An 18,611-nucleotide genomic window follows, 5' to 3' on the forward strand; every position below is an offset into this window, starting at 1 on the left:
CAATAACGCCTAAAACGCCAAAAGTAATCCGCTCCTCAAGAAGCCTCCCAACATTCGCTAAACCTAACAAAACAAAGGAGAGGCTGAAAATTGTGCCTGTAAGGGAGTGGGGTATGAAGCTGAATGCTCCGTCAATGTGGGGGGGGGGGGGGGGGGGGGGAAAGGTGATGCTTAAATGGAGGATGTTGATATTTAACGGTTTCGATCGGATCGGGATGGTGTTTGATGCCACATCGAATCGCCCCTGAGGGCAAAAAGGCGTAAAGACGCGAGATTGCTCCAATTGGATTGGGAACTGGAGTTCTGGGAATTGTTGAGCAGTGATGTCGTGAAATTATCTCCTTGCTCTAGGTCGGAATCGATATCATCCGGGACATAATCCAAGGGAACAGCTGCGGAGGGGGAATCGTTGCGAGTTTCAGCAATGCGGGCTTGCATATCCTCTGACATTCGCTCGGGATGTCCGGATCGCCGAGGACTAGAAGACCGACGGCCCAGTGAACGAACGACATCACCTTTGCATATTGGACAGGTACGTCGTCGTGTGGTGAGCCAGGGGGTGCTGCAGACAGACCAGTCAGAATATGAATAATCAACTGAGGAGTGAACGGGGCGGGGGAAGAGAATACTCACATGCACTCTGCATGGAATTCATGACCACAAGGGAGGCTCATTACTCTACTCTGTCCATCAATATACTCTTCAAGACAGACGGCACATTCGACTTGTCTGCTGGTATATCTTCGACGCCATAGACTAGAACCAGAATTTGATTTTTCAGCGCTGGTTGATGGTGAGTCATTTGTGGCGTCATGCGACGAAGCAGCTACAATTCCAGAGGTAGTCTGAGAGCGCTGTCGTGGGTGTGGAGATCGCGGCCGAGAATGGGATAGCAGAGGTGATGAAGGAGATGAAGCTTCAGAAGAGGAAGCTGCATGAGAACTGCACGAGGATGAGGGCATGGAAGTTATTGTATGGTACGTCCTAACGGGTAGTCGATCAACTACTGCTTTCGGTGCACGCCAGCGGCGGCGTCGAATACGAGAGCGAAGCAAAAGCAGAGCGTAAACCACCGTTAGAGTTATTAAAGGGCTGACCACTAAAACGAGAAGTGTGTCGAAAAAGGGACTGGTAGACATGCTCGTTGGGGTCAAGGTTACCCAAAGACCTTCGTGATCCTGGTGCTTGCCGCTCTCTTTCGAAAACTTGTGCATGGGGACTGTAGTTGCTTTGGCATTATTGGCACTTTGTCCTTTACTCTTGTTCTCTGGGGAGGTTGATGAGCCATCGCCATGGCTTCTTCCGCCCCAACCAAACATGTTAGACCACCAATGCGAACCTTCGTTGGAATTTCCAGGCCGTGAGTTTGTTGCAACTGATGGAGAGTTCGAACCGCCTCCAGTCCCCTTAACGTTGGTTGATTTATCATTGGGAGCATATTCACCGCTACCCGGAGTTATGCTTCCCCCCTTAAGGCCATTACCGCCGTGACCAGGCTTGCTGTCGCCGCGTACAGCATCAGCATCCTTTTGCTTTGAGCCGGTGGTGTTTGGTTTTGAAGTGGACTTGTGCGAGTTGCTGTTTTTACCCGCTAATACAAGGTCTGGATCTCGCCAATCCTGAACCCCAATGACGAAGTCATCGTTACTACCCTGGGCGGATTCAGATGATTTGCTCGCTCCGGCTGCTTTCCCCTGGCGATTCTGCGCTGCCTTCTTGGAATTCGGAAGGGTTTCTTTATCGAATTCATCAAGCATGACCCAGTCAATATTTCCGCTGCTTGGTGGGCGACGACTATCTTCCTGGAGATGCCAAGGATATGCGTGGTCATGCCCAATACCAATGGAGGAGAGTAAAGAGTTGAAGAAACCTTTCTTTGGAGAGGACTTGGAGTCTGTGGTAGAGGTGGGTTTCGAAGCAGTGATTGTGGCTGTTGGAGATTTGTCGATTTTTGAATTCTTGTCCAATTTATCCCCTTGTGTGACTTTTGAGGGATCTTCTGAGGAGTTGGGCTCGCCTGGAATTTCTGGTGGAATAAGTGAAGAGAGGAGATGAGCCGTGGTATGAGACGTAAATATGGCGGGAATTGTAACATTCGAAGTGTCTCCGCGAGCGTACATGGTCACCAGTCCACCGCCTCTTGTATGATCACCAACAACCAACGCAATGCCACCCCTTCGTTGAACCCATTTAACCTTTTCCAAAAACCCACAACCTCCTCTGCTCAACAAGACAATTTTCCCTCGAATCTCCGCACTCTCTTGCAGAGACTGGATATCAGCATGTTCTAATTTCTTGGTTTTATCCGCGTCCGGGGGAGAAGGGGATCCGGACTCTGGGAGTGGATGATGCAGGTGATCATCCGTTCCATCATCCTTGGATGGACCATCCCCTTTACCTCCAAGCCCAGCGTGATTGAAAGGATGTTCATCGGCTCGTTTATCGATAACTTTCCCGGCATCGTTGGTACTTGTTTCCGACTTGATTCCTGAAGTAAGCCTTTTGGGTTCCCCACCAGAACCACTCACTTTGTGAGGTTTTTTGTCACTCTCCTCCCAACCGGGAACATCAGAGCACCCAAGTTCGCCTTCCGCCCCCGTAGTTATTCCTCCCTTCCGCAGGGCATCGTCACCAAATCCGCTGCCAATCCACAGTTGGCCACTCAGTCCGGCATTGGGTAAGGTAGGCCCGAACGCTGCAGGTCGAGCCAGGAAAAAGGTCGAATTATCATCTGTTAGACTTATCATCGCAGTAGGGGGAAATAGTGAGGCAGGTGCGTGGAATGAGAAGAGTGCTTTTAGACGCCCGACCCCTGAAACAGAGGATTGAGAGTTAGTGACATGCCGTGGATGTGCTGAAAGGAGTGACAGGGTGGTCAGGAGAATGGGGAGGAAAATAAGGCAAGCCAGCAGCAGGATGAGGCGAGGAGGACGCATGACGGTGGTGGGATGGGAAGGCTCGAGAAACAGAAGATTCTAAGGACCGATCCACGAGGTCGTATGGCAGGCCAACAGCCGCTCATCGACAAAGGTGGTAGCCAGCAAAGTTGCAACAAACAGACGTGAAATGCACACACGTACGGACGACAGAATAAAAAAGACAAGAGATAGAAGATAGAAGAAATGAAGTGCAAACTGAGTTTGGGTCATGCCAAGAATAAGGCAGGATCACCTGACTTCTCGTCGTCTGAAATAGAGTTGCCAAGACATCAAGTCCAGCTCTGCCATACTTTGGCTGCTCCTGATTGGCTGCTCTCCGCTTAGCGAGGTGAGTTGTTACATTCCATCAGTGCCTAGCGTAGGTACTTCGACAGTGACAATATTTTGGCTTGTGACGCAGGTACTTGGGGAGGAAGTAGTTTGAAGCGGTCTGTTACCCTCCCCCCTCCCTCCCCCCCAAAAGAAAAATAAATAAATAAATAAATGCCCTAGATAGGCCTTGAGACCACTGAGCTTCTTGTTTTACAGAAGGACACATTTAATTACGTGGCTATAGGTAGCTCCCGAATCTGAATCCGATATCAGAGGTTCACCATTCCAATGTAAAAAACGTGGCTTAAGCTGAGCAAAATGATGGAACTGAAGGGTCCCAACTCTCGTAAGCTTGGGCGCTTGGTTTAGTGGTATAATATGTCATTCGCATTGACGGGGTCGCCGGTTCGATTCCGGCAGCGTCCAAAACTTTTTATGGTTTTTTTTTTTTTTTATTTCATTTTATTTTTGTTGGACCAACATTCTATGAGCTTTTTTTTACACCTTGTTTATTTCTAACTGCAGACTAACCAATTAGCTCAACTAACATTTCAAGAAAGCTCCCAATGTTATTAAATACTCTCCGACAACCCCATTCAGCTGCATTGCCCCTTTAAAAGCTGACACTGACAATGAGGAGGATGTGGCACAGAGGGGAGCGGGTGGTTCATCGTCAGCAGCGTTCATCGCTATTGCACGGCCACGAGTATCAGGACCATTGCCTTGAGATGTCATTTAACTATCTTCGCTGTACTACAAATTTTTGATAACAAGCTAAAAAGGCTAGGCGAGTCTCGATTTTTTCTATCATTTATAGACATCGTTTTCATTGAACTAGGTTTCCTCATTTCCTGCTCGAGAAAACTTTTCAAAAACTTGAGGAGAGCGCCGAAACCGACACACAGAGCCAGAAACTTTATTTTGATCCATTGCATTTCCATCCCCATTCACGCGGAGCCTATTGAGACATTGATCTTCAGAGCGGTTTGGACACGGCTAGTAGACAGAATCCTTTGTCCTTCGTAAGGGCTGGTCAGGAGAAATTCGCACCCCCATTTTCAAACTAAGTGTTGTAGCCAAGGGAGGAATGTGTTAGCACAATCTTAAAACGACAATAACGGGCCATTAAGATTCAAATGTTGGAAGCCCATTTCTCCTTGGCCTCCATAGCAATGTGTGGATAGAGCCCAGCTGCAGATATGGGAGAGGTTTGGCGGACGGTCACATTCCATTTTCTTCGATCTTTGTAGACAGCAGGGAGCGGAGTTACGAGGTTCTAGTTCAGGCATGGTTAACAGATCCTGTAACCAGAATATCATAAAAATGACGTAAACGAAAACATACCTGAACATGCACTTAATTTTGATATTGATTTTGTTGTCGACCAAAAACAGGTCTGCGAGACTTTATACCGTTTGGCGACAAGCTGCGGAGATCGTATGGCAAAATTTTGAAAGTTTTATTGTATAAGCAAATATGACGTCACAAACCGATGTTAACATCCACCCTTTTCATGAACTGAGAGCCTCAACTGTGACGATATGGAAAGGGGATCAGGGATTCAGGTAACTACGTCGAAATGGATCATTGGGGGACAGTAAATCAAGTTTCCCCCCACAAGAACCCTTTCATTTTGCCATCTGCGGGCATTGAAAGCCTGTGCTTTTATTTCCATTCGATGGCAGACCACTGCCGTCATCATTACAGCATCTGACTCGCTGCATCTCTCGCATCTTGTTCATGGAGTTTCTGACACAATGGCTCCTATTTCGATGGTGTCCAGGATGTATGGATCATGATAATTTGCCAAGACGCTTGCATATTTCTCTGAAGTTGTACATTGAGTGTGGAGCGGGAAATCTCAGATATATAAGGCTCCGTCAGGGTCCTGATGAATTCCTTTCTCCTGTCTCTATCAAATTATAAAAGATAGAATCAACTGTTATATATTTGATTAAACAACTACTTACTCGAAGCTAAAACTTCCATTAAATCCTACATACCTTTACATCCATTTGAATTGAGTTCATTCTATTCCATTAATCATGTCAGGCATCGCACAGAAAGTTAAGGACGCGGTGACGGGGCATAGTCACTCAACAACCCACAACCAATCCTCCACTACCGGTACAGGTCCCTCGTTTTTCTCTCCCGTTTCACTGTTATAAAAGGTGCATGGGAGCTGACCCTCCTGGTATAGGCCACGGAACGCATGGAACTGCTGGTTCTTCGCACGGCGGTGTGACTGGAACTAACCATGGAACCCATGGAACTGGCGCAGGCACTTCGGGGTTAGGTCAGACCGTCCGACCCGTAGAGGCCAGCCAAATGAGCACGGCGGATAATAGGTAAGGCGGCTCAAAGCTCAAAAAGAATGTCTTGTAGTTGCAGAACAGATTTAACAATATATTTTCTCAGATATGATACAAAGCTCGGTGGCCACGGCCAGGGACACACTGGCCCGCTTGGTAGCGGTGGAATTGGATCGGGAGGAGCTGGAGCCACCCACACCGCGGGGCCACATAGCACCGATATCGCGAACAAACTCGACCCAAGGTGAGTGGCACAAAGCGACCTTTTCTCTTTAAGATCAATTAGCTGATGCATGCTGCAAAGAGTCGACTCCGATCGTGACGGCAGAAGTGCATATGGCACCCATGGAACTGCTGCCGCAGGAACAAATACCCATACAGCAGGTCCACATAGCTCGGATGTCGCGAACAAGCTTGACCCGAGAGTTGACTCTGATCGCGATGGCAGAGGAACATATGGCACCCACGAGATGGCCGGTTCGGGAACAGCAGGGCGTACGGCAGGTCCTCACAGCTCAGATGTTGCAAACAAGCTAGACCCACGGGTTGATTCTGATCGTGATGGCAGAGGCATTACCGGCACTCATGGTACTACGGGGACCCATGGTACCTATGGCACGATTGGTACTACTGGCGCCACTGGCACCCACACAGCTGGTCCTCATAGCTCAGATGTTGCAAACAAGCTTGACCCAAGGTGAGTTAAAAGGAGGCCTGCTCTCTTGAGATCAATCAGCTGATTCGCTCCACAGAGTTGACTCTCATCGCGATGGTAGAGGAGCATATGGCATTACCAGCACTCATGGCATTCATGGCAATACTGGTTCCCACGGAATGGTCGGTTCAGGCACAGTAGGACACACAGCTGGCCCTCACAAATCGAACGTTGCGAACAGAATGGATCCACGGTGAGTTCAGAGGAGAATATCTTTTTATGTATAACCATGTGCTAGCAGCAGCCGACAAACATGTCAATCGAAACAGATTCGACTCTGACATCAACAGAGGCACAAACTTAACAAGTGCAACCGTCGGATCAGGAGCAGCAACTCACACGGCTAGCCCTCACGACTCGAATATCGCGAATAAGCTGGATCCGAGGTAAGTGCAAAGAAGAAGAGAAACTCCTTCCTTGCTCTTCACTCAGGCCAACATCTAACAAGATATTGCAACAAAAAAGAGTCGACTCGGATCTCAACGGCAGCCGCACATTCGGCGGCAACGCAACCCATCAGTAAGGTTGAGCCCGCCTAGCCCTGGAGATGACGGATTTCTCATTCTTTCGGCAATTTCTCTTTTAGCTCCCAAACCGGACTTGACTGCAAGGACCCAACGGACGCGGCTCAGGTGCCCCCGAGCGTGATGGCTAAAGCACATTGGACCTCCCCATGTTGCCCATGATGACCCTCCACACGATCATGCGCATCGACATGGAACGAAGACCGGTGATTCGCTGAAGAAATACGGATCCGGGGCTGCCCAGGTTATTAATCTTGTTATATAGATTCTTCATTTGAATATGTTCTGGTTAACTATCAAATCCTTTTGCACTCCCACCAATTTGAACATGGGAGGGGGGTTAACGATGGTGAACTTGATCGGTGTGGTGGATAAATTGTCGCTTTATATAGCGTTTTCGTTGGTGTACAATAATAATATATCTCAATCGACTGACTACATACAACATTACGTTGCTGGTTCCGAATTAATCGGCGGAGTTTTGAATGTAAAATGGTGACTACAATACAATACATTAATACACAGCCATCCTGCTCTGCGAAATGCGCAAGACCTGTAAATCGGTTACGAAAATTACCGTCATCGATCGCCTCTTTATGCGCCTTTTGGGACGGAGAATTCAGGACGTTGCCCATTAATCTTCCATCTGCTGCTGCTGAGCCAAACCGAGACCGGACAACCCAGCAGATCTCCTGGATATTAATCATGTCTCTCTTCTCAACTCTCTGCTCGGGTGTCCCACACAGAAGCCAATAAATATTATCTGCTTCTCTTCCTTGTTTCCAATGTGCTTCAAACGCGTTCAAAGGACACAAAAGTGAATTATTGTTATTACGATTACTGCTACTATTATTATTTCCCGTATAGAACAGAAGTAAGTTATCAAGGGCGGGATATCATCCAACTGCCAGTCCTCAAGATAAAACCTTTCCCCTGCTGGAGCGCAGGGCATTCATTTTTTCTGGGAGGAAATATTCCTCCTTTTGCTCTCTTGCCTCAGATGCTCTGCGTCTCACATCTCCTTTGTTGTCAAAACCCCGATCTGAATACTTAGCCGTAGAGGGTATTTCATTATGTCCTCCACAGTGGTGCTGCGAATATCTTTTCCATTTTGTTGGTTTTTGTAATTGTCCAACCCAAGTCTCAACTGTTTGGGTTTTTGTCTCAAGAGAAGAATCATTCACTCTGTCTTCGTAACATTGCAATCATGATTCTTTATGTCCAGATGAAGCTGGACCTCACTTTTTTGTATACTCCTGGCCTGGAGCCTTCTAGAGAGTGCATGAGCTGGAGTCTCTGCTATAGACAAGCACGGTTTATCAGCAGGTCTTCTATATGAAAACAAGAGCCCAAGAGTTGGTTATATGTGACCTCTTCTTGTCCCTGTATTCTCTACCAGCAAAAAAGCCAAGGGAGACCAAAGCTGATATAATATATATATATATATATATATATATATATATATACACCATCCAATGTTTTTCCGCTGTCGAAACTGCAGATTCTCTCCTCCTGTTCTCCTGTTCTCTGCGGCGACAGAGCCCGAGTCTTCCTTCCTGCTGCGGCACGTGAGCAGCCCCCGACCTCCTCCCTCAGGGGAATGTGCATACAACAGCAGAGGAACTCCTCACCACCAAATTGCCGCAGGGCCGGATCTCTGCACGTTTTTGCCGTCCCCGCAGCTTTGTGTAGGCGTTGGAGTTGTAATGGAGGCGCTTTATCCCATGAAGACCTACCGGAGTATGTACTTGGCTTTTCCTCAGAACCTAGAATTGGCCTGTCAGCATTTCCCTTCTGTTGTGTTTGGATGAGACTGACAGGTGCAACGACACCTCCAGGATCCCGGTCTCGACGAAAGAAGTCCATTACCAAGATCGGGAGCATAGCCCCCGACAATACAACCGTTGGATCTGTCAAGTCTGAGTCTGAGGCTGACGCTGAGCTTGTGGTCTCTGGCATCTATGTCAAGGATAGCAATGGCGATAGCAATAATAGTAGTGAGCCTGTTCAGGGGAGGAGCAGTGGTGCAGAGGTTGGATCTCTTGTTGCATTTACCGCTGTCTCCACAACTAGAAGAAACATTGATACTTCGCTTTTGAATGATGCAACAAAGCAGGCTGGCACAGCAACTATGTCAGTATCGGCGCATTCCATGTTGGTTTGTTCTGCAGAGCAACCCACAAAACAATCTGTTGATGCCAACACCTCTTCCTCTACAACACACACCTCAAAGACTGTCCCTCTCATATCCTCAACTTCTTCTACCGTTAACAAAGCAGGGATTCCAACTATTTGTCTCTCACCTCCTCCTGTCACTAAGACCGATTCCAATATTTGGTTCCGTTCGAGGTCACCTGCTGCAGAGATTGCTGCACCCAACACAGCGATCTTCCAACAGGCGCGTCAAAACAACTTCAGTTCTGAAAATACATCGCGTGGCTTGCCTTCCGCTCAACCCCATTCTCGGACATCAAGGTCAAGAAAGTCAAGCTCAGAATCTGACGATATTAGCAGCCTTCTTTCCTCGAGACCTGTCTCCTTAGGTTCACTCGTTGTTCGAACTCATAACCGAAACAAAGGTTCGAAACCGTGGATACCGTTTAGTGTTGAAGAGCTGGACGAGGCCCCTTCTGAAATGCCTCGACGCCAAAACAACAATATCCTAGGGGGGCCGGTTGGATATTATCCTGCCAGTGCCGCAATGGGCCACCACCCTTACAGAAATTCCCCAATGATGCATCCAGCGACAAACTATTACGCCTACTCTCATACTTCGCCCAATCGCGTCCCTTACTGGTCTAGAGGAAGAGGCCAACAGCTGCATCAGGGGCATCAGGGGCATATGGGCACTCTCGGACACTCTTCACAAAATTATCTTCAGAACTATCAACAGGACTATCAACAAACCTTAGGTGCCAATGTCCCTCACCATGATTCTCCACCTTTAGTGATACCTCCTATCGGAGAATCTCCCATGCCTCCGATGGGATTTGTCACTCCAGAAGCTGGCCCGCGCGTTATGGTGCCTGAGGATATGACCCCTACAAAACACGAAGAAAAGCAGTCTTTGAGGGTTCTACAGTACAATATGACAGAGGAAAACGACCTCCAAGCTGGTGATTGCACCCCTACCCCCATGTGTGACCCTTTCAATCAAGCCCAAAGCAACCCCCAGACGCCCCTTGGATCAGGTGACGGGTACTTCCAAGAGATTGCAGGCCCTGAAGCTATATATGACCAGGGAAACTGCCACATCGATCATAGCTACGTCGTGCTGTCACCATCCGTGATTCGAGAAAACGGCAGCATTCATTACCCTGCGGACGGCCCTGGCCCAACCCAGTACTCCTCCATTGCCGCCATGTTTTCTGAAGCAGCGATTGTAGGTACGGCGGTAGAAAAGTTTCGAGAGAAAAAGGATAGGAAGATTGCTTCGACTTCACAGTCGGCCCAGTCACCAACTTCTGTTAGGCCACCAGTTTCCCGTCAAATTCCAGGAAATATCACCCCTCCGCGCTTGGATTATTGGGGACGACCAGACGCGAATCTAGCCGAAATCGCTCGATATCTGGAAAATATGCCAAAGGATTCTCAATACACGCGCACATGGAATCCCGTTCGAAATTCGTATGAGGTCAACGGTAATGTCGTTAATGATACCTCACCGCTTTCCCTCAAATCTCGACAAATCTCCCAAGTTACCCTCCGCCAAGATGCGGATCCAACAAAGGGCGAAGCAACACCTCAAGCCCAGCGTACGCCTAATGATGGACAGCAACAAGGAGATTTGGAGGAACTCTTCCTTGCGTCAACCTCCATGCCCTTAATATATACCTCTCCCCATGGTCTGACGAAAGTGAGCTCGGCATTTGCAGCAGCATTTGGAGACGCAGTCGGAAATGACCGACCTTTCACCAAAACAACTACTTCACAACGATCAAGGTTTAACTTCAAGTTCGCCCCTCCGGGGTTACCAATCCCGCCAGGACTACAACAGTTTCCTGGTTACAAAACTCCGTCTGAACGGGAATATCCCGTATCGAGACTCGTTCAGTCCAATATCTGGTTCCACACTGATAAACGCGGAGAAGATATTTTCCGCGAGCGTATTGTTGAGATGGCACGGGAAGAGGCAGAACACCAGGAAGCTGCGAAGATTCCACTTCGTCTTGGTGAACGGCCGGGTATGGCTGAAGCGGGAACTGTAGTCGTTGGAAACGTCCTTGCCAATCTTCATGCGTACACTCTGGATGGTTCGAATCAGGAGAAAGGTTTTGCGAACTTTAGGTCTGCACCCGAACACTGCTATGAGCATACGCATGATGGTTCCCGGAGTTTCTTTGATAGCGATCCTCTCACTGGCGTGCAGAGATTGCCCGCTCCCTACCACCTTTTGCCGAAGGATTTGCTTTTTGTTAATGAGGAGGCGATGGGTTAGAGATGGGGCCAGAGGAGAATTGGGACTGTCAGGATAACAATGTGTCTAGGAGTCTGAGGAAGGAGAGTTTTAACTTCGCCTTTTTTTTTTTTTTTTTGGTTTTGCTGGTTTGTTTGGCAACTTTTCTTTTCTTTTCTTTCTCTCTTTCTTTTTTAATTGGGAAAAGGACTCTGCTGGTGCTTCGAAAGGTTCTTCCTTTGGCTTTACGTTTGGGAACACATCGGCATAGATAACTATTTTCTATGTTTCTCGACGGGTCTACTTGCTGTAAACATGAACATGTTACTGTTATGGACATACGGAATGGCGCTGTAGGATTATTAAGCAAATAGTAAATGGTGCTTCTTTTGCTTTCACATACTCTTCCCCACCCTAAAAGGGGTTTTTTGTTGTTTTGCTTTTAATTAAACACGGGTTTTGGCTGGTGGTACTAGGAAACTGGATGTGATTTTATCATAAGAGCAGAATAGGCTTTGCTTTAGGACTGCTTGTACTCGTTAACTAGTTTGATAGAGTCCCACCTCAGTATTCAGCCAAGTGTCTTTTGCTATTATGTTTTTCAATGACCAAACCCCCCCCCCCCCCAAACCCTTTTTTTTCCTTTTCTTTTCAACGATCATCTCATCTCCCTTCTGTTTCACCATTTGGGTTGCCCCTTTTGACTACTTAGGCAAAAAGAGGAATCAGATTTCTTCTTATAATCAAACTTGGGGATCGTGTTCAGTGTTCAGTGATGGGATGTTGGAGTGAAGTAGCGGAGTGTTCACGGAAATGAACCAATTCCTTACAATTCGCCCTCAGATCCTTATGCCAGAGTAAAGAAGATGATCACGTAGATAGATAGATAAACATTTACAATTGACACGGACAACGTAGTCGGGGACGCGGAAAGGGGGAATGCTGAGATTAATTTCTCAAAAATGCAAAATGATTTCATCAATACGATAGAGCAGCAGTATTGAAAAGAACATGGGGAAAGGCGGGAAATATTCTGACCAGGATTATATTAGCAAGTATAGATCTAGTTGAAAGGGGTTACAGGGCAAAGGGCAAAAATAATGATAAAACATTGCTTCCACCATATAGCTAGGTGCCTGGGGAAAAGAAAAGGAGAAGGAAAATTAAAATCACCCTCCGGAATAAGTAAGCATACAGCAAGTTTCGAGTGCGCACAACGGGTAAAGTAAAAACAGGGTCATAGTGGAAAAGAATACAGGATACTGTTTCCAAGTTAAAACATGGCTTAAAAAAAATACAAAAATGATAAGGGGTAAAGTATTACAATTGGTCTTGGGGTACAATATAATTTGCCCTCCCTCGCCTTAATGACATGCCTTCATCAGCAGCTAAAAATAATAAGGGGTTAATATTTGGAGAAAAATGTCGTGCTCAACAGGAGTAATTGTCATCAGTCAACAGAGAAAATAAAAGTGATGAAGGCGTAGTGTGAAGAAAACTGCTGGAAATGGAACGCTAATGAACAAATTCTGTGGTCGTGGAGAGCCAGACCAGACCTGGACTGTTTAGCATGATACAAAATTGATATGGTTATCGTTCAGAGCTGCACAGGCAAGGATGGCCCTGTGTGGGTGGAAGGCGGCGTTTACGATCGGTGAGGATCGGTTTGGGTGTAGAAAACTACCATGAGGCTCGTAGGTGGAGAGATAAGTGCCATCGGTATTGAAAGTTTTAACCTCATGGCGATTGGTGCCACTAGTGAGTGACAAATGTCAGAGTGTTGTTACTGAGAATGAAGGACATATATCATGTTGCACAACTTAGAAGAGTAGCTTAAGAAACTTACATCGCGAATACTGGAGCGTGTTCGTGCACAGACAACGTCCGCAAGGTGTCTTTGGTGGCGCGGATGGTACCTATCGATGAATCCATCCGCAAATCCCAAAGTCGAACCTCACCATTTCGGCTACCAGATATCAATTCTCGGACTCCGCCGCGCTGGATATGGGTATTTGTGATCCACTGTTTATGCTCTCGCCATACTTTTACCATCGCTGTTGTCGGTTTTAGGCGTTGATCAAATACTCTAACGGCGCCATCACCAAATCCAGCGACGAAAATATGTCCTGCGACTTGATCTGATGTCAAAGAGGTTATGCAGGAACCCGAACGAGCAGATATGTCCTTGAGGTAAGTTAGAGCTTTGCTACAGACAATAAATCTGCACCGCGGGAATAGAACCTACGTTGCTGAAAATTTCAGTTGCCGCGTTCCAGACGCGAATAACCTTGATATCGCCAGCAATGAGTGCCTTCCCTTGGCCCTGCTGCCAGTCCAAAACCAGTCCCGCATTTCTGTTGCTGGGGACCAAATCGGGCAGAGCACGGAAGGCTGTTACAATCTCAACATCCGATTCCGATTCGTACTTGCGGAATAGTTTCAAAACACCATCTGAGGAGCCTGTCATCAGAAGTGCTTGGTCGTCTTCGTTGATGAATCGAATTTCGTTAATTTTCGATCCTATCGGGTTGCCATTAGAAAAACGGCTGAGACGCGAATGGCTTTGCCAATCCCAGATACTGGTTTCGTGTTAGTAAAGTTTGGACGTTTGCCATGATTATTAGCGGGGCTTACCAAACAGTATCTCTATCATCAGCTACCGCAACGTAGTCCTCAAATTGATGAAAACACATCTTGACCGGTTGAGTCTGATTGTTTAGAAGTGAGGTAGAAATATCCCACTTGCTGGTTCCTGCTTTCTCTTTAAGCGGCTGAGTTTCAGCTATGATTTTCTCATTTCTGCCGCGTCGCCAGAGGCGTTCGTTGTAATCTGCGCTGCCAGGTTCATCTGATTCATTCGGTTTCATTTGCGGCTCGCGAAAGTACTATTATCCGTAGTGTGTAAGAAAATTGAGGTACGCGACTAACCAACAGAACAATAGAGAAAATTGTTGATGGAAAAATGGCATAACTTACTTCAGTTGACCAGTCCAAAAAATCGCTTTTCAAAGGAATGACAGGGCCAGTTTTGACATCTCTTGGCCGAAAGCCACGAGAGAGCGGTATACGTGCTTTACGGTACGATCCCGACGTCACTGGCTGATCATTCACTTCAGGCGGTCGAGTCCACTCAGCAGGTGCCCGACCCCGTGGTGTAATGGGGACGCGGCTTGTCATCGCAAGGGGTTTCATTGGCGATGCAGGTCGACCAGCGGTACTTGATAAGCCGAAGGCAAGATTTTTCCAGGACGCAGCTACGCTGGCTGTTTTTCTCAAACCCAGCGACAAGTATCCCTCAGATTTTGATGTCATGTTAGACGGAGCCTGTGGTGTCCTCTGCCCCGTTCCATTCAAATCATCCAGTTCCACGTGCCTAAGTTTACCGACTTGAACTCGACCGTGTAGCTTCAGGATATCGTCTTTGGCTGCCTGAGCTAATCCTCTCATTGGAGACTCCAATAGAGATTTGTGAATATAATCAACAATGGTGTCTCCATCTTGTGCGACCTCCGGATGTGGGTCGACAGAAAGCATGAGAACAAGTTTCCATATTGTCCCAAACACAGTGTCATGAGATACTCTGTTCTCATACTGGAACGGAGCCGGTTGATCATTTTTGTTAGTGGGCGTTTGATGTGAAAGAAAATGTCGTTCTTCAAGCATCTGTTCATATGCAACGACGAGGAACTTGTTTTGGTATCTCTTCACGAAGGTCGACAGGAAAACCAATAGTTCTTTCCTTACTAGGACGCTGCCATCAGAACCCATGGGCATGACAGTGAGAGCAATAGATTCTTCAATCTGAGCTACCTGGTCAGTCAAATCGGGGATACCAATGAAACTGGTTAACGCATACAGCATCGCTGCGCGTACTTCTGGAACGGGGTCTAAGGCGAGTTCGCAGAGCCTCGGAGGTGCAGAGCACCGAATACCAACCCATTTCGCCTCAGGGAAGTCGAGCCAGAGCATACTTAAGCAGAGGCAAGACCATTGGCGTAGAAGAGGGTTTTCAGCATCCATCAAGTGAGTTAGACAAGCTTCAAAGAGCTCGGGAGCAAGGCAAACGTTTTGGCCTTGAGGGTAGTTTTTGCAGAATATCGCAACGATGAAGGCACACATGGCACGATGTTCACTTGCGTTCTCTATAGGAATAGGCGAAGCGGGATTTAAGATTGTAATGAAATAGTGAATTCCATTATCCTTTAGCAGGTCATTCTGCACTGTATGGTCGACGGCCATTATCCTAGCCCAGATAAAAACCATGACAGGCTTAAGTTCTTGGGCAGTACTCTGCAGAAGTTTGACAACATACGGGAATATACCAATGCTCAGAGCCAAATGAACAGCCCACGGCCCCAAATCCAAAAACTTGCTGAGTTGAATTAATGCGCGTAAGCGATGAGCCTGGCTCAACAAGACTTGCAATACAATTGGAAGTTGGTCTGGTGGGTTCTTCTCCGTTGGTCCTGATGCAAGGTAAACTTCAAACGCAGTAAGTTGCTCGGCAAAGAATGACGAATGTTGGTATTCATAGTGACGCTTGCCTTCCTCATGCTCAATGAGCGCCGGGAGTTGAGCAAGGACCATCTCAATGGCAAGATCCCAGCTTTGCCATAATGGATGATTGTGAGTTTCGGGTAGTTTGGGAGATGATACTGGGTGGCATTCATGGGCTCTCATGATCCGTTCAGCAAGGAGAAAATTCCTAAACAAAGCCGCAACCATGAGGTCCTGTCGAAACAGTTTCTTGAATAACGGTCTGGGCAGGGTATTCCAGGCGATCGTATCAGTGATCGCAGTGAATATCCAATTTAATTCACCGAGAGGACTTCTTCGATCTTGGAGGCGGCCTGGTACCCTGAACTCATCGATGGATATGTTGGTGTGAAGAGGATTTTGCAGAACAAAGAACCTCAATGCTATTTCGATTGGGGTCGTTAAGCAGCATGTGAAAAGGTCTGCGGGGAGATCCGGATTGGTTGGAAGTGTTTCTGTTCTCTCACAGGCGGCGAGTAAAATACAATCGCCGTAGTTTTGGATCGCGGCATTTGGATCCCTCTTGCGAATTTCGATGTTCTCCTTCTCATGCTTTTCTACAAATGTTGAGAAGTTGTGGACAATGTTGCCAGCATGGGACACATCAAACACAAACAAGCTTGGCCCAGCAAGCCAAGTCTGAAGATCGTATAAGGATATCGGGATATACTGGGTATAATTCTTATTAAATACCCAAAGTTCTCCCGACTGAGTTGGGAGGGGGACACCATGTCCGTTGTAGTGAAAGAGCACCCGCTCGTCTTTTGCGTTACGGCGAAGAGAAATACAGAATTTCTTCGTCTCCTCAACGGCAGGGTCCAGGTATTGCTTGTAACGCGTACGAAGACTGAGGGTTTCATACTGTTCTTGTAGTTTCTTTCCAATTTGCTCCATCACCTTGTTCTGCGCGCCTGTAGTGGTAGACGTTGGGTCCACCCAACATTCCAGTTTCGCGGTAGGATTCGTCTTCACGATATCCGGGGGGTCAACACCAATATTTAGGCAGATAGCTAGCGCGGCAGAGACAGTTTTCAGCCTATCCCTCATGCGCCAGTCCTGGCTAGGCCAGCTCCCAGCTGGGTCTTTCGGTATCCCACCGGTTTCATGGCGTTTCTCCGTGAAATACATGAAGAAGGTCTAAGACGCACAAAATTAGAAGCCGACCCATTCACCTAAGATTCTATATCTGTGGAAATGGCATTTTTACTCACGGAAGTGAGGCTCTTCAAGTAGTCTCCAGAAGTGTAATCTTCATGCCAGCCGTGTCTTAACTGGAAATCCTCATCCCCGTCATGGGCTGCTCCGTTCTCAACGCCAGGCGGTGTGTAGTGTTCGCTCTTTGCCCGAACAAGAGCTGGCGTAGGGCGTATCTTCCTAGGTGCCCGGAGTGATGGAGACACTGGATTCCGCCAGGACACCGCTCCACCGTCGCTACCAGAAGGTGCCTGCGCACCATTCGATGCGCAATTTGAGCGTCCATTGCTTTGGAGCTGATCGCCGTCGCTCTTTTGGGGTCGCTGGCGGTCGGATTCAGAAGCAGAAAGGGGGGTTGAAGTATTGTTTGAGGAAGGTATATACTCGTCGACCTGCGGACCGAAAGTGACCCGGACTGATTTGCCCGGACCACGTTGGGAGCCTCCTGCACCTTGCGCCATGTTGGGATACCGCTGGGCTTGCGCGGTTCGATCCAGGTTAAAGTTGGGGTCAATCATTATGGTGATTATGGAGATAATTGGGAGCCATTCATGGCGTTAGAGCAGTTGTATGCGACGAAAGTTCAACAGACCATTAAACTGATATAGAAGACGTCAGAAGCTATATTTACTTTTAATAGCGGTAGCGACAGGGGTTTGCAATTAATAACAACGGGTGCAGTGAACGGTACCATGACTTACAAATGCGGGAGCATGGAACCACCAACAACCACAGCCAACAACCATGGAGGCTGGAGAGGAGGAGACTTAAAGAATGCTGACAAGGATCAAGAGCCAGCGGGGGCGAAACATCCTCCACTTCCTGGCGCGGTGAGTGGAGATTAGATCTGCCTGAGCTGAGCGAAACAGAATCTTACAGCCTCAGTGTCAGTGAGTGTCCCGAGAGAGGCCAACAACTTATTCTCCATCCGTACAAATCGTCTCTTTCCGCCTGGGCCGTTCAGTTTCGCGATTTGGTGTCGATAGCCTTGGGCGACAGCTCGCTCCGCGGCGGATTAACAATAACCCGCCAGCTAGCCGCGAAACACCGCCCCCCGGGCAGAGGGCGGTTGGACAGAGCAGCTGGGGCTGGTTTCGTTTCCTGCAGAAGGGAACTTGAATTATGTCTATTGCAATGGAGTTGAAAGAGATGAGGGGAGTGTTTAGCTTGGAAACATGTTGTTGCTCCAGTCATGGACGCCCGGAACACGTATGTCATGGATTATTTAATGAAGTCATTACCACCATGCTTATTCCAACTTGATCCTCCTGCCACTCAGTGCATAAACTACTTTACCCTGCTTCAACTCCAGATGACCACATTTTTTTCATGCAAATTTGAAAAACCTCCTTCAACTCCTGATATTTATCTCGCTCGATTTCTTCCCTTTTATTTTTACTACTTGTAAATACAATCTCTTAACTCTATATTTTATATGGTACATGAGACATTTATATTATGAATTTTGTGCAATTTACAAATTACTATGTATATAAGAAATTTAATAGTTAAAGAGGGATTGTTGAGTTAACATTGAATCAACTTTGAATTGTCAATTTTTTGGAATAAAAAGACGAGTTCATGAATGCACGCTTTGTTAACTATTTATCTGTGAAGTAACAAAGGCAAACAGGCCAGCAAATAGAAACTCTCATAAAAGTTATATTTAGCACACACTGTCCA

General features: G+C 47.3%; 4 protein-coding genes and 1 non-coding gene across 5 annotated transcripts; 3 read left to right on the forward strand and 2 right to left on the reverse strand.

The window, feature by feature from the left end:
- Positions 1-192: 192 nt before the first annotated feature.
- PAAG_07463 (PA domain-containing protein) lies at positions 193-2,936 on the reverse strand (the record flags this gene model as incomplete). Its single annotated transcript, XM_002790558.1, has 2 exons — positions 193-562; positions 634-2,936. 2 exons carry the CDS (start codon positions 2,934-2,936, stop codon positions 193-195), a joined length of 2,673 nt encoding a protein of 890 aa, XP_002790604.1.
- Positions 2,937-3,605: 669 nt separating this feature from the next.
- PAAG_12399 lies at positions 3,606-3,677 on the forward strand. The gene has a single exon. It is a non-coding gene; the product is annotated as a tRNA-Ala (tRNA).
- Positions 3,678-5,296: 1,619 nt separating this feature from the next.
- On the forward strand, positions 5,297-6,964 carry PAAG_07464 (hypothetical protein; the record flags this gene model as incomplete). The annotated part of the gene is made up of 8 exons (XM_015846229.1): positions 5,297-5,378; positions 5,452-5,599; positions 5,670-5,807; positions 5,868-6,260; positions 6,316-6,471; positions 6,548-6,664; positions 6,744-6,797; positions 6,865-6,964. The coding sequence occupies 8 exons, from the start codon at positions 5,297-5,299 to the stop codon at positions 6,962-6,964; spliced, it is 1,188 nt and encodes a 395-aa protein (XP_015700664.1).
- Positions 6,965-8,277: 1,313 nt separating this feature from the next.
- PAAG_07465 (hypothetical protein) lies at positions 8,278-11,240 on the forward strand (the record flags this gene model as incomplete). The annotated part of the gene is made up of 2 exons (XM_002790560.2): positions 8,278-8,542; positions 8,641-11,240. The coding sequence occupies 2 exons, from the start codon at positions 8,278-8,280 to the stop codon at positions 11,238-11,240; spliced, it is 2,865 nt and encodes a 954-aa protein (XP_002790606.2).
- Positions 11,241-12,763: 1,523 nt separating this feature from the next.
- Positions 12,764-17,446, reverse strand: PAAG_07466 (WD repeat-containing protein mip1; the record flags this gene model as incomplete). The annotated part of the gene is made up of 6 exons (XM_002790561.2): positions 12,764-12,953; positions 13,045-13,382; positions 13,444-13,777; positions 13,833-14,083; positions 14,175-16,871; positions 16,946-17,446. The coding sequence occupies 6 exons, from the start codon at positions 17,444-17,446 to the stop codon at positions 12,764-12,766; spliced, it is 4,311 nt and encodes a 1,436-aa protein (XP_002790607.2).
- Between the last annotated feature and the right edge of the window lie 1,165 nt (positions 17,447-18,611).

This window comes from Paracoccidioides lutzii (genome assembly GCF_000150705.2).
Source record: "Paracoccidioides lutzii Pb01 unplaced genomic scaffold supercont2.24, whole genome shotgun sequence".
Taxonomy (NCBI): domain Eukaryota; kingdom Fungi; phylum Ascomycota; class Eurotiomycetes; order Onygenales; family Ajellomycetaceae; genus Paracoccidioides; species Paracoccidioides lutzii.